General features: G+C 41.7%; 1 protein-coding gene across 2 annotated transcripts in view; it reads left to right on the top strand.

Moving 5' to 3' along the window:
- Positions 1 to 2,849: 2,849 nt before the first annotated feature.
- Positions 2,850 to 13,467, top strand: part of ADAMTSL1 (ADAMTS like 1) — an 888,150-nt gene continuing 877,532 nt past the window's right edge. For both annotated transcript variants that reach the window (XM_047830980.1, XM_047830979.1), the window contains exon 1: positions 2,850 to 3,189. In XM_047830980.1, coding sequence (XP_047686936.1) covers positions 3,103 to 3,189 — 87 coding nt within the window. In that variant the 5' untranslated portion in view covers positions 2,850 to 3,102. The remainder of the gene's footprint in view (positions 3,190 to 13,467) is intronic.

Below are 13,467 nucleotides of genomic sequence, written 5' to 3'. Positions count from 1 at the left end.
AAGTGAAGACATCTGTTTTAAAGCATCCTCCCTATGTTTTATGCAGTATCAAGGAAACTTGATCTTCAGTGGATAATAAGAATACTCCTCTTTAACCCAGTTATTTCTTATACTATCAGTGATATTGGTTGGAAAGTAATTTAAGAATCTATAGATTTTTAAAAATGTTTTATTATTATTTACTTTTGAGAGAGAGAGTGAGAGCAAACAGGGGGCGGGCAGAGAGCGATGGGGACAGACGATCCAAAGCAGGCTCTGCGGTGACAGTGGCGAGCCTGATGCAGGGTTCAAATTCATGAACTGTGAGATCGTGACCTGAACAGAAGTTGGACGCTCAACTGAGCCACCCAGGTGCCCTGACAATCTATAGATTTGTAAGCAAATGATGGACAATCACCAGACTATTTTTTAACATTTGACTCAGTGTCAAGGAACTGGGGTTGAGCCTCTGGTATGGAGGAGGTGCTCTAAGGAAGTGCCGTCTCCTCATATAGAATAGATGATACTTTCCTTCTCTTGTGTGGCTTTCCAAGCACCAGCTTTGTTCTCTGATAGCTGGAGTACATCTCTAGTAATGGAAGCCTTTATCACCTCATTGGTGGTTTATGGCAGCATCTTTAGTTGGTCTTCCTCCTTTTAGACTTACTACCCTCTTTTTACCTTATCCTTAACTGTCCCATTAATTTAAATTTCTGTTTCCTTCTGTTACCTCATTGTTCAAGGAATAAAGGCTCCCCCCCCCTTTTTTTTTTACCACATTGAACTGGGAATAAATTCATAGACCTCTTAAGTGTGAGACATTGGACAAATCCCTTCATTTTCCTGGGCCTTAATTTCTGCACCTATTTAAAAATAAAAACGTGCCTATTGAACTGGATGGCCAACCTCTTTGGTATTTGGAGTATGTAGTCGGGCTATAATCCCCTTTCAATGTTGAAAATTCTGTTACTGTATGCCTCTCCAGGTCTGGCTCCAATATATATGGCCAATTGAGTTTTTGGGTTCTCATATGTCCATATGCATATTCTCATATGCACCTATCTTGAGGGCTTAAAAAAAAAATTTAACTCAGTTAATGTTGCCTGGCACACCAATGTGGGTTCCCTTTTTCCTTCCAGTCTGGCGTTTTACCTTCTCACAGCCCACCATGTTAGGACTACCACCCCACCAAGCAAAGCCTTGCCTTTTTCTGCCTAACCTGTGGCTCAAGGGCCCTGGTAAGACAAGCCATTTGCAATCTGCCACAGAACACGTTCTTGTTCCTTTTTATGTTTGTTTTGTTTTTCAATATCTTATCCATTCCTCTCTACCAATTGAAGTTGAAAACCTGGCCTACAGCCCTTAAAACAAATTTCAAGGTTTTGAACTCCAAGCTTTGACTTTCTGGGATTCCAAGTTCAAAGAGGGATTTCCCCCCCTCTTTTTCCACTCTGATTTTCTTTCATACCTTGAGAACTCAAATACACACATAGTGAGTAAATAGATGGATTCTGAGAAGCAGCTCCTTGACTATATAAGAGAACAAAATCACTCTATTTGTGGACACAAATGCTCATGCTGGCACATTTAAACATTCACTTCCTATAGGCATTTCTGCCCTGACTATGCCTCTCGTGGTCAGCAGTTTGCATCCTGTTTATGCAATTAAAATGGGCAAGATCCAAATCTGTGTAGGTCGCTGATGGGCTACAACGCTTAAGCACAGCGCTTGGCTTTAATATGTGCATTGAATGAATGGTTGCTAGGGAGTATGGCGGCGTCTTCATTTTGGGCTGGGTTCATCCCAATGCGCGCACGTGGGAACTTCACAAAAGTTGTTTCACGTGCGCTGCGCTGAATCCTCTTATCCTAGAGTTTACTGAAGTGGGGCCAGCTCCCCGCCTCTGTTAGCTTCACTGCCAAGGTTCTAGAGGGGTGGAGTGGCCTGCAAGACGGTTGGGAGAAGGGTGGGGGGATTTACTTTCTCATAAATGTGCTTTGGGAGACTGGCTCTGGAGCGCCAGGTTTTCAGGAAGAAATGAACCTGGGTCCCAATGGCAAAGAACTCCAAGGGGGCACAAAGTTTGTTTTCTGTTACAGAGAAAGCCTGACAGCCTCAAGCTAATTCATAAGAACACGGCCCACACTGGACAAGGGAGAGCTCTGGCTTGCCTCAGAAAACCACTGACACAAGAAGACAAGTGAAGTCAGATTCACGGAACCCATTTTCTTGGGCTCCTTATGGGTAACGCTGGCTCTTGGTAGACTGCGTCCCAACCCAGCTGTCGTGGATCCCCGCCGCTCTCGAGCAAAGTCCTCTTTCCCCAGTCTCAGGTTGCAAAACAGTAACTCCTTGGGATAATCTCTTCGTACCCAAAGGATGGGTCTCCGCGGACAACAAACCGTTACGTTCAGATCTGCGCACTGTGTGGGGTAGAGTTCCTTAATCACCGCCCCTCTTCCCGGGTCCCTGGAGGGCCTTGCGAGGTTCCCAGAGCGGCTGCGGCGCGCCAAGTCCCAGGGAAAGAGCGCAGGGAACGGCCCTGAGGACTCGTTCCGGGGAAAGCGACAGCGTCCAGGGAGAGCCTTTCCTTCTCATCCCGAATTCTCCCAGGGCAGGCAGGGTCGAATTCCAAACGCGTCCAAGGTGTGCAGTGCGAGACCCTCCCTTTAAAAAAGAATAAATAAATAGAAGCCAGCGCTTAGCCCTGCTCCGGTTTCCCGAAAGGCGCACCGCAGTCGCTGCCGGGGCGGCTGGGTGTCTGCGCTCCCCGCCTTTGCTGGGCTGACACAGGAGGGGAGGAGCAGGAGCCGGAGGGGGTGCTGGGGGGGGGGGGGAGTTGGAGCGCGAACCATCCCGAGCCAAGACAAGCAGCACATTCACAAATAACGCCCCCACCCCCAGCGCACGCGCTCCCATTCAAAGCAGCCCGGCTCCGCAGCCGCAGGGCGGCTCAGAGGACGCGCGGCAGAGCCCGGCGCAGCCCTGCCCCGCAGGCGCACGCTTCAGTCCGCCCGCCGGCTGCTGCGGCCGCGGCCGAGCCCTGCAGCCAGCGCGGGAGGCGGCTACCGCTTCTAGGGAGGGGTCTCGCCCGGAACCCCCTCCCTCCCCGCTCGGGGACCATGGCAAGGCTGGCTGCGCCCTGGCGCACGAGGCTCCTGGTTCGCATCTTTGGCGGCACCTGGTGCCTGCTCTACGTCGCCGGACAGGTGAGGCGGTCTGCGCGTCTGGAGTCGCTTCCCCCCTCCTAGGACTTCTAGTCGGCGAGAGTGGGGAGCGCTTCAGCCTGGGGCCTGTCCTGGGGCTGCGCTGCCACCCCAGCGAGGACAGGTGGCACGGGGTTGGGGCTAAGGCGGCCCCGCGTGGCGAGCTCAGGGCTGCCGGGGTCAAATTCTGCGCTGAGCCTCAGCCTACCCTCCTGGGGCCGGTCCCGGCGTCCCGCCCGCGCCAGGGACGGGCCTCCAGCTGGGGAGAGTCGCGGGGAGGAGACGGCGCCAGAGCCCGGGTGCGGCCCACTTTCAGGGAGTCCGCGACCCCGCACCTCTTCCGGGCTGTCCTCGGCGGAGACCTTTCTTCCTGGCGGCGGCTCCGGCGGCGAGGGGAAGGCTCGCGGGTTGGGACACTCCTCCTCACTTCCGTCCTTTCCGGGACCCAGGGAAGTTCTGACATCCTTGTCCTGGGGCCACCTGCGTCCGAGTGTCGGGGGCGGGGCGTTGTAAGGTGTGCAGATACAGGACCGGGGGGCTCCCGGAACCTTTGCGGTGGAGAAAAGGTGGTTCTGGACGGCGCACTGGGACTCGTCCTCACCACGCCCCCTCAGAATGCTCCTAGGGTTTTTTTTTTCTTGAGCTGGAAGGGTGCAGGAAATGGGGCGTTCTCCTGAGTGGGCGTCTCAGGTCCCGAGGCAGAGCAGAAGAGCCCTGGGGGAGTGTTGAATTCACTGTCTGCTTGGTTGTGGTTTCTTACTGCAAGACCCTGGAGGGAGATGCTTAGGGAAGGGGCCAGGGGCTAGTCGAATCTATGATGCTTGTGGTGTCTTTGCCTTTAACGCTTTCCAGAGTCAGGTAACTTTTGATTAAAACTCACGGTTTAGGCAGTTTGTGCATAATGTAGCCTACATAGATTCGCTTTTCACGGGATTACTTGGGTAATTCTGGGAAAATGCCCAAATACTCTTGGCCGGAATTATCGCCAGATAGCCTCCCTTTCCTCTGTTTTGCTTATGGAAGACTTGTCCAAATCGGGGGATTTCCTTCCCTCGCTTTTACTTAACGTTTTGAAACTTGTTTTCAGGTCTCTATTTTTGTGGTCATTTTGCGTGCAGCGGTGCGCTTTTAGAGGCTGAGCAAGGCCCCAGAACGGTGGTGAGGAAGGGCCCAGAGCCGGCTAGAACCTGAGGAGCAGGGTACACTCTAATAAGAGGTAGAAGTTTTCAACAAGAAACACCTGCTCAGATTGGCGGATGAAAAACTATTGCAAAAGATCGTCTTAATTATTAGCAAGTTTCATTCCCAGTATGCTTTGCTTCATGGCAAAGCTTCTCAGAGGTGGCTGCACGTCAGGATTGCCCAAGGGAGCTCTTGAAACTCCTGGTGCTAGGGCCACACCCCAGCTGGATTGCATCAGAATCCTTTGGGGCAGGAGGTGTGAAGCCCCAGCATCAGAATTTATAAAGCTCCCAGGTGATACCATGGTGCAGCTGGGTTGAAAACTCCTGTGTAAAAATGACCTGCCTTCCAGTGACCTGTTCTTAAAGAATCAGGACGTCGAAAGGAAATTCAAAGGAGTAAAGAACAGTCAAGGGCCTACAAGACAGCCTACGGAGAGAGTCTTAACTTATAACATCCAATCCTGGCTGCTTCCCTGTGTCATTTCCTCATCTGCAAAATGAGGGTGTTGGTCTATGTTCCCCAAGGTACTACCAGCTTCAGCAACACCAGGCAGGTTGACACGTAAGCCAAATCAAGACAGAATGCCTTCTGTCTTATTTCTAAATAATGGCAGGGGCAGGAATTCTACCTTTCCTTGAGCTTTTGGTAAAGTATCTGATAATATATGAACCAAGCAAAGATGTAATGAAGATGCTAAGATGCACACTGTAGGATTTGTGTGTGTGGGGGGGGGGAGGGAGGGCGGGGCTCACATATGTGTGTGTGTTCTACTTCTTCATTCAGTGCCTGGTGATATTCAGGACAAACTGATTTCTCCTGGCATTATGTACCTGTTCTTCCTTGCTCTGCTTCTCAACCTACTTTCTTCTGGATACAGATGATAAAAGCAGATTTGCGCCTTTTGTGTTGGAAGTGGTTTGTTGTTTAATTCCAAGTGAGTTTTTCTTGTTCCATTCGGCAGGGCTGCTCTCCACATGTGAGAAGCCTGACTAAACTTGTCAGAGAAGGGAGAGAAAAGAGTTTAAAGTGGTAGCTGGATTCCGTATCCTGGTGGAATGGAATATGCTTTAGGGTTAACTTAGGTGACAGAAGCAGTTCATCTTGCAACATCCCTTAAGCTTCTCACTTAAACACAAGGGCATTATATCTAATCAGTGAATTAAGACCAGAAACTTGAGGTTATTTAATACCAAGAAGTCATTCTATAAACCACAGCCAGTGCCAAATGATTTGAATATTGTTTGGAATGTATACATTTGTTAAACTGTTATTAAATCAAAGCCCTCAGTACATGAAACCATCACTATCAGAGTTATCAGACCTCTTTGAGTATCTTATAGCCCTCTAGAAGGAGGATCTGTGTTCAAGAGCTCTGGCTTCCTAAACTGAATTACACCTGAGCCATATTTTCCAAAAGTCTAAAGAACAATCTGAATGCAAATCAGATTATTTGAAACAGCAGCATTTCTCCTTTTTCCTCACTGAATTTCTCCTTTCAGGGGTTATTTCCCTTTGCTTCTGTTCGGACTGAATTACTCTCCTAACTTGTAAGTTTCTTTTCTTTTCCTGTGCATTTGGAAGGTAGCTCACTCTGGGCTCTTGTAAAACAGATTATTTTACTGATATCAATTTCATTTCATCAGCTGAACCCAAATTCATCCCATTGCCTAAATTTCTCCCAGGTAGGGAAGTAGATAATTAATGGTCGACACCCGTAGGGGTTATCAACTACTTAATGATTTCTACCACCCATCTGTAGCAATCCACTGTAAAAATAAACAAAGTTGTTGGAGAGGGTTATGGCTTGCTCAGCATAAATCCATTACTGTTGCTTACAAATGTCGCTTAGTGGCAATCCATGTTCTTTTGGTGGTTTATCAGTGATAGCGTCATGTGAATATTAAAACGGAATATATTCATTTACTATGGGATTCTAAACTGCATCCTTGTTAGGAATTTAGTAATGAATAGTTCCAGGAAGGCTGGAAAGAATTTGTGCCTTTATAGGTGCCTGTTTTTCAACTAAAGACCTTAAAGAAAATACTTTCTCTTTTGTTATCCTCTTGTATGTTCTTGCTCTTGTTTTATTTTTTATTTTCATTTTTACCATGATGATTCTGCATCGTTAAAAAAATGACTAAGGGTTTTAAGAAAACGTAGCAAATTCTTGTTCTGCTCTTTCTCCTAATGTCAGATCTCATGGCCCCAAAGCAGCTTTTTTGTTTGTTTTGTACTATTTTGAGTTATAACTGACATTCAATAAACTGCACATACAGAAAGTATGCAATTTTAAGTTTTGACGTATGTATACACCCATGACACCATCACCCCGGTGTCCTTATGACCTTAGGAATCCCTCCCTGCCATCCTTCCTCGAACCCAACATCACCAGGCAAAATGCGATCTGCTTTGTGTTAATATAGATTAATTTGTATTTTCTGGAATTTTATGCAAATGTAATCTTATAATAGGTACCCTTCTCCCTTACTTTTTTTGATCTGGCTTTTTTTTCGCTCAGCCTAATTATTTTGAAATTATCCATGCTGTAACACATATCAATAATTTGTTCCAGAGTAGTAGTATGTTGTATGCATATATCACATTTCATTGTCCATCAGCTTACATCTACAGTTGGACAATGTTTCCAGTTTTTGGCTGTGTGGTTTCATCTGTCCTAGGTAAATACCTAAAGATGGAATGGCTGAATCATTGGTAGGTATGTTTAAATTTCTAAGAAAATGTCAGTTTTGCAGACGGTTGTACCATTTTATGTTCTTACTAGCAGTATGTATGAATTCCAGTTTCTCTGCATCCTTGACAACATGTGGTTAGGTCAGTCTTTTATTTTAGTCATGCTAGTAGGTATAGTAGGAGCTCAGGTTTTAATTTGCAGTTCCCTAATGAAAAATGATGATGAGTATTTTTTCATGGGTTCATTTAAAATCCAAATATTTTCTTTGGCAAAATGTCTGTTCAAACATTTTGCCCATTTCTTAATGTGTTGTTTTCTTACTGCATTTTGAGAATTGTTCTTTGTCAGATGTATCATTTGCAAATATTTTTTCCCAAGCTATGGTTTGTCTTTTCATTTTCTTGGCAGTGTTTTTTGAAGGGCAGAAGTTTTAATTTTGGTGAAACTGAAATTATTGCATTGTTCATTGGTAGATTTGTGTGTTTGCTCTTGTTTTAAAGAAATATTTGCCTAACTCAGTATCACAGAGGTTTTCTACTGGAAGTTCTTTGATTTTACGTTTTACATTAGGTCTGTATTCCACGTTGAGTTGTTGTATGTGGTACAAGATCATTTTTTCCTTTTGCCTATGGATATGTCATCGTTCTAGCATGATTTTTTCAAAAGACTTTCCTTTCTCCACTGAATTGTCTTTGCAGTTCTGTGGAACATCAGTTGTCCATGCATGATTAGGTCTATCTTCTGGATTCTCTACTCTATTCCGGGGAACTATATGTTTCTTGTTATGCCAGTGCCACACTACCCTTAGTACTGTAGCTTTACAGTTGGTCTTGAACTCAGAAAGTGTGATTCTTCTAACTTTGTCCTTCATTCTCAAGTGTGTTGCCTTGGCTACCCCCATATGCATTTTAGAATCAATTTGCCAATTAAAAAATGCATCCAGGGATTTGACTTGGGGTGTTCTAAGCTATCGATCTATTTTCAGAGAATTAGCCTGTTAACAATATTGAATTTATGATCCCTCTCTATCTATTGAGGTCTTTAATTTCTCTCAGCAATATCTGGTAGTTTTCTGTGTACAGGTCTTGGATATTTTTATCAGATTATACTAAATAGTTCACATTTTTGTTGCTCTTTTAAGAGGCACTGTTTTTTAAAAATTGCACGTGATAATTCTTTGTAAGAATATGAAAATAATTGAATTTTGCATATTCTGCAACATTAGCAAAGTGGCTTGTTACAGTAGCATTTTGTTATATCCCATCAGGTTTTTTTTTTACACATATGATCATGTCATGAAAATGAAGACTGTTCTTCCTTACCTATCTGGATATTTTAAATTTCTTATTTAATAACACTGATTAAAATGCTGATTGCCTTTGCCTTATCTTGGGGAAAAATAATTCAGTGTTTTACCATTAATCATGATGTTAGGTGTAAGTTTTTTTGTAGATGCTCTTTATCAGATTGAGGAAGTATTTAAAAAAAATTTTTTTTTAATGTTTATTCATTTTTGAGAGAGAGAGAGAGCATGAGCATGGGAGGGGCAGAGAGAGAGAGGGAGACACAGAATCTGAAGCAGGCTCCAGGCTCCCAGCTGTCAGCACAGAGCCTGACGCGGGGCTCACATCTGTGAACTGTGAGATCATGACCTGAGCCAAAGTCGGCCTCTTAACCCACTGAGCCACCCAGGTGCCCCAAGGAAGTTCTTTTTATTCTTCTTTTGTTGAGAGTTTTTATTAGAAATCAATGATAGATTTTGTCAAATGCTTTTTCTTCATCTATTTAGCACATGAATTTTCCTTTCTTGTTTGTTAATATAAATTACACTGATTTTTAAAATGTTAACCACCTTGCATTCCTGGGATAAACTCACTAGGTGACTAATACATTATACTTTTTAAAAATATTGTTAGATTCAGTTTACGAAATTTTGATTCAAATTTTTGCATCTATGTCCATGAAAGATAATGGTCTGTAGTTTTCTTGTGATGTCTTGTGATGTGTTTTTAGTATTAGTGTAATGCTGGCCTTATAGAATAAGTTGGGAAATATTCCTCCTTCTTTAATTTTCTGGAAGAGTTTGTGTCTGATTTCTTCATTAAATGTTTTGTAGAATTCACCAGTGAAGCCATCTGGACTTGGACTTGTCTTAGTTTAAAGATTAACTGCAAATTTAATTTCTTGAATAGATATAGGGTTCTTCAGGTAATCTATTTTGTCTTGAGTTAGCTTCGGTAATTTGTGTTTTTTCATGCATTTCATCTAAGTTGTTGCTTTTTGCCATAAAGTAGTTCATAATGCTCCCATATTATTTTTTCTTAAATATTATTAGAACATGGAGTTTTATCACCTGTATTGGTCCTGATAATGGTGATTTGTTTATTCTTTCTTTTTTTCCTGATCAATCTGCTTTGTGGCTTATTATATAGATGTTCTCAAAGAACCAGTTTTTGGTTTTATGGACGTTCTTGTTTTCTATTATATTCCTTTCTTCTCTCTCATCTTTATTATATTCTTTATTCTATTTTGTATTTCATTTAGTCTTATTTTTCTAGTTTCTTAAGGTGGATGCTCAGGTTATTGATAGACTTTTTATGTTTTCAACTAGAGGTGTTTAATGACCTAAATTTTTCCTCAGTAATGTTTTTTTTTTAATTTTATGTTTTTTTTTATTTTTGAAAGAGAGAGACAGAGATGAGTGGGAGAGGGGCAGAGAGAGAGGGAGACACAGAATCCGAAGCAGGCTCCAGGCTCTGAGCTGTCAGCACAGAGCCTGATGTGGGGCTCAGACTCACAAACTGTGAGATCATGACCTGAGCTGAAGTTGGTCACTTAACCAACTGACCCACCCAGGCTCCCCTCCTCAGTAATATTTTATTGGCATACCATAAATGTGTTTTAATTTTTCTTCAGTTCAGAATATTTTCTAATTTGTCTTTGATTTCTTCTTTGACTCATAGGTATTTTGAAATGAGTTGTTTAGTTTCTAAATATTTGCAGGTTTTTCAAATATCTTTGTGTCCATGTTTTCTAATCCCAATTTGGTCAGCAAACATACTTGATATAACCTGGATCTATTTAAGTTTATTGAGAGTTGTTTTATGGCCCAGAACATGGTCTGTCTTGGTGAATGTTCTCTATATTCATAAAGAATTAATCTTTCTATAGATATGTGTCTTCTAAATTTTCCTGATCAGTCTAGCTGTTGTTGTGTGGACCACTCTATAAATGTCAGTTAGATCAAGTTAGTTGAGAGTATATTCTGTATCTCTACTGATTTTTATATATTTAGTGTATTATTTAGAGAGGGATATTACAGTCTCTACTACTGTGGATTTGTCTATTTCTTCTTGAAGTTCTATCAGATTTTCTTTTATTTATTTTGAAGCTCTATTATTGGGTGCATAAATGCTTAGAATTGTTATGTCTTTTTGGTGAATTGACCTCTTTTTCATTATTAAATGACCTCTATCCCTAGTAATAGACTGTGTTCTAAAATCTACTTTGATTTTGCCAACTTAATATTAGATAACTATTTTGAGTTCTTTGAGATTTTTCATATGATTGTTACCTCTACAATTCTTATACCTTTAATGTGATTTTTCATATTCGAGTAGATTCCCATTGTGGTATGATTTCTTAATTCTTTTTCATATTCTACTTTCATCATTCTTTCATGATCTTTTATCACATTTTACATTTTATTAATATGACATTGAGTCAGTATTAATAAATTGGAATGGCCAGTACTAATGGTTGCTATTAATAGGGAATGGCTATAGTGTTCCAAGTAGATTATTATAATTCTGTTTTTTCCTATTACATTTCCTTTTTCAAAAAACAGCTTTATTGAGATATAATTCACATATCCCACATCTTGTCCATTTAAAGTACACAATTCAGTGGATTTTTTTATTATATTCACTGATGTGCAACCATCACCCCAGTCAATTTTAGAAATTCTTGTCAATTCAAAAAGAAACTTTGTACCTGTACTCTCCACCTACCACCTTCAGCCCCAAACAACCAATAGTCTACTTTCTTTCTCTGTAGATTTTGCCTCTCTGTATTTCCATATGGATGAAGTCATATAATATGTAAACATTTGGGATTGGCTTCTTTCACTTAGCATGTTTTCAAGGCTCATCCAACTGGTAGTATACATTAGTATATCATTCCTTTTTTTTAAAAGTTTATTTATTTTGAGAAAGAGAGAGAATGAGCAGGGGAGGGGCAGAGAGAGAGGGAGAAAGAGAATCTCAAGCAGGCTTCATGCTCAGTGTGCTCAGCATGGAGCCCAATGTGAGGCTCAATTCCATGAACCTTGAGATCATGACCTGAGATGAAGTCAAGAGTTAGATGATTACCTGATGAGCCACCCAGGTGCCCAGCATGTCATTTATTTCTAGCTTAAAATTCTGTTGTACAGATATACCATATTTTGTTTATCCATTTGTCTGTGGACAGACATGTGGGTTGTTTTTACCTTTTGGCTGTTATAGTAATGCTGCTACGAACATACACATGCAAGTTTTTGTGTGGATATGTTTTCATTTCTCTTAGGAAAATATTTTAGGTCTTGTAGGCACACAATCTCTGTTATAACTACTCAACTCTGCCACTGTTGCATGAAAGCAGTAATAGATAATATATAAATGAATGAACCTGTTTGTGTTCCAATAAACTATTTACCAAAACAGACAGTGGGCCAGATTTGGAACAGGGGCCATAGTTTGCTAGTCACTGAGCCAAAGTTTCATGATGATGTGCTTCAGTGTGGACTATTTAAATTCACTGTGCCAGGTTTTCCACAGAACTTGAATAGATCAATGTCCTTCCCTTTGGGGAATATTAATCTTCATATTTCATTGATAATGTCCTTGCTGGTACCTATGTGTTTGCTTTTTGTGAAACTCCTGTTAGTTATTAAACCTCCTGTTTCAACCATCCTTCTTTTCAAATCTTTTGTCTTTATTGTTATCTTTTTTTATATTTGCAAAAGATTTTCTCAATTTTCTTTTTTTTTTTTTAAGTTATTTACTTAATTTGAGAGAAAGAGAGCACACACATGAGTGGGGCAGGGGCAGAGAGGGAGGGAGAGAGAGAGAGAGAGAGATGGAGAGGGAATCCCAAGCAGGCTCCATGCTATCAGTGCAGAGCCTGACGCAGGGCTTGATCTCACAAACTGTGAGATCATGACCCGAGCCAAATCAAGAGTCACGCGGCCACCTAGATGCCCCTCAATTTTATTTTTCAACAGAGTTGTCTTTAGGTAAGGTTTTAACTGGTATTTGGAGTTGTAGCCAAAGCGTCACCCCCCAGCTTTTTGCAGCACCAGATGCCTCCAAGTCTGAAGCCTTTCTAGAGTTTTACAGGCCAAATGGTATTGCTTCTCATCACTGTGTCTCTTTGCAAGTACAATTCTGTTAAGTCAGTAACAATTCTTCCACTAGTTTTCCATATTCCAAAAATTTATTGGCATCTTTTGTCTGCTGTGGTCTCCTTTCCAGTTCTCTTGTCATCTTTATTTATTTATTGTTATTTTTGTGGACATTTGGGAGGGAATAGAGAAAAAATGGTGTTCAATCTACCATGTTTAACTGAAAGTTAGCACTATTTTTCCTCTTTCATTATTTCTGTTTTCCTGTCCTGATCCATCTCCAAATACCACTAAAGCTCATTCTGGTTGTTGTACACACTTTTTAGAGACTCCTACATTTTCCCAGTGAAAGTAAAACTTTGGTCAGTATTACAAGACAGTGGACTTGAGGTCCAAAGATCCAGGTTCTAGTTCTGGATTTACTGAGTGTCTGTGCAACTAGGACTCAGACTTTTTCAGGGAAGGAAATTTAGTACTTACTGACTGCCTGCTGGTTGCCAAACATGATAAGAGGTATTCTCTCCATTCCAATGTTGATGTGTTAGTGTTTACTCGTTCAATTAAATGGGTACTTAGGACCCATTGTCTGCTTCAGTATACGCAGTTCAACCTATTTGCTCACAGACACAGCACAGAAAGATTTTATCGGTCTACAAATTTTGATGTTTGGAGACCGTTTTATGAGAAAACACGGAGCTAACATGAGGTAAAGATCTGGCCTTGAAATTTCACATGTAGTATTAACATTTGTTGTCTAAGGTGTGATTGGATTCAGGCTCTTTTGTGGTGGAGGATGGAGATGAGGTGAAGCGAGTAGGGAAGTAGCGCTGAATAGTTAGCAATATCGTTATCAGTTTTAGTATTTTATTTTACACTGGGATGAACTCTAGAGCATTATGCATTTTGGAGTGGATGGAGCTGGTGGTGGTTTCATAACCACCACCAAAAACATACTTGGTTTTCAGCTCTGCTCATGGCTGTGGGGTTATGTAGCTAGAAGAAGACTTAGAGGTTCTTTAGT

The sequence above is a fragment of the Prionailurus viverrinus genome, chromosome D4, assembly GCF_022837055.1.
Source record: "Prionailurus viverrinus isolate Anna chromosome D4, UM_Priviv_1.0, whole genome shotgun sequence".
Taxonomy (NCBI): domain Eukaryota; kingdom Metazoa; phylum Chordata; class Mammalia; order Carnivora; family Felidae; genus Prionailurus; species Prionailurus viverrinus.
Note: the sequence above shows the minus strand (reverse complement) of the source record. Positions and strands in the feature narration are given on the sequence as shown.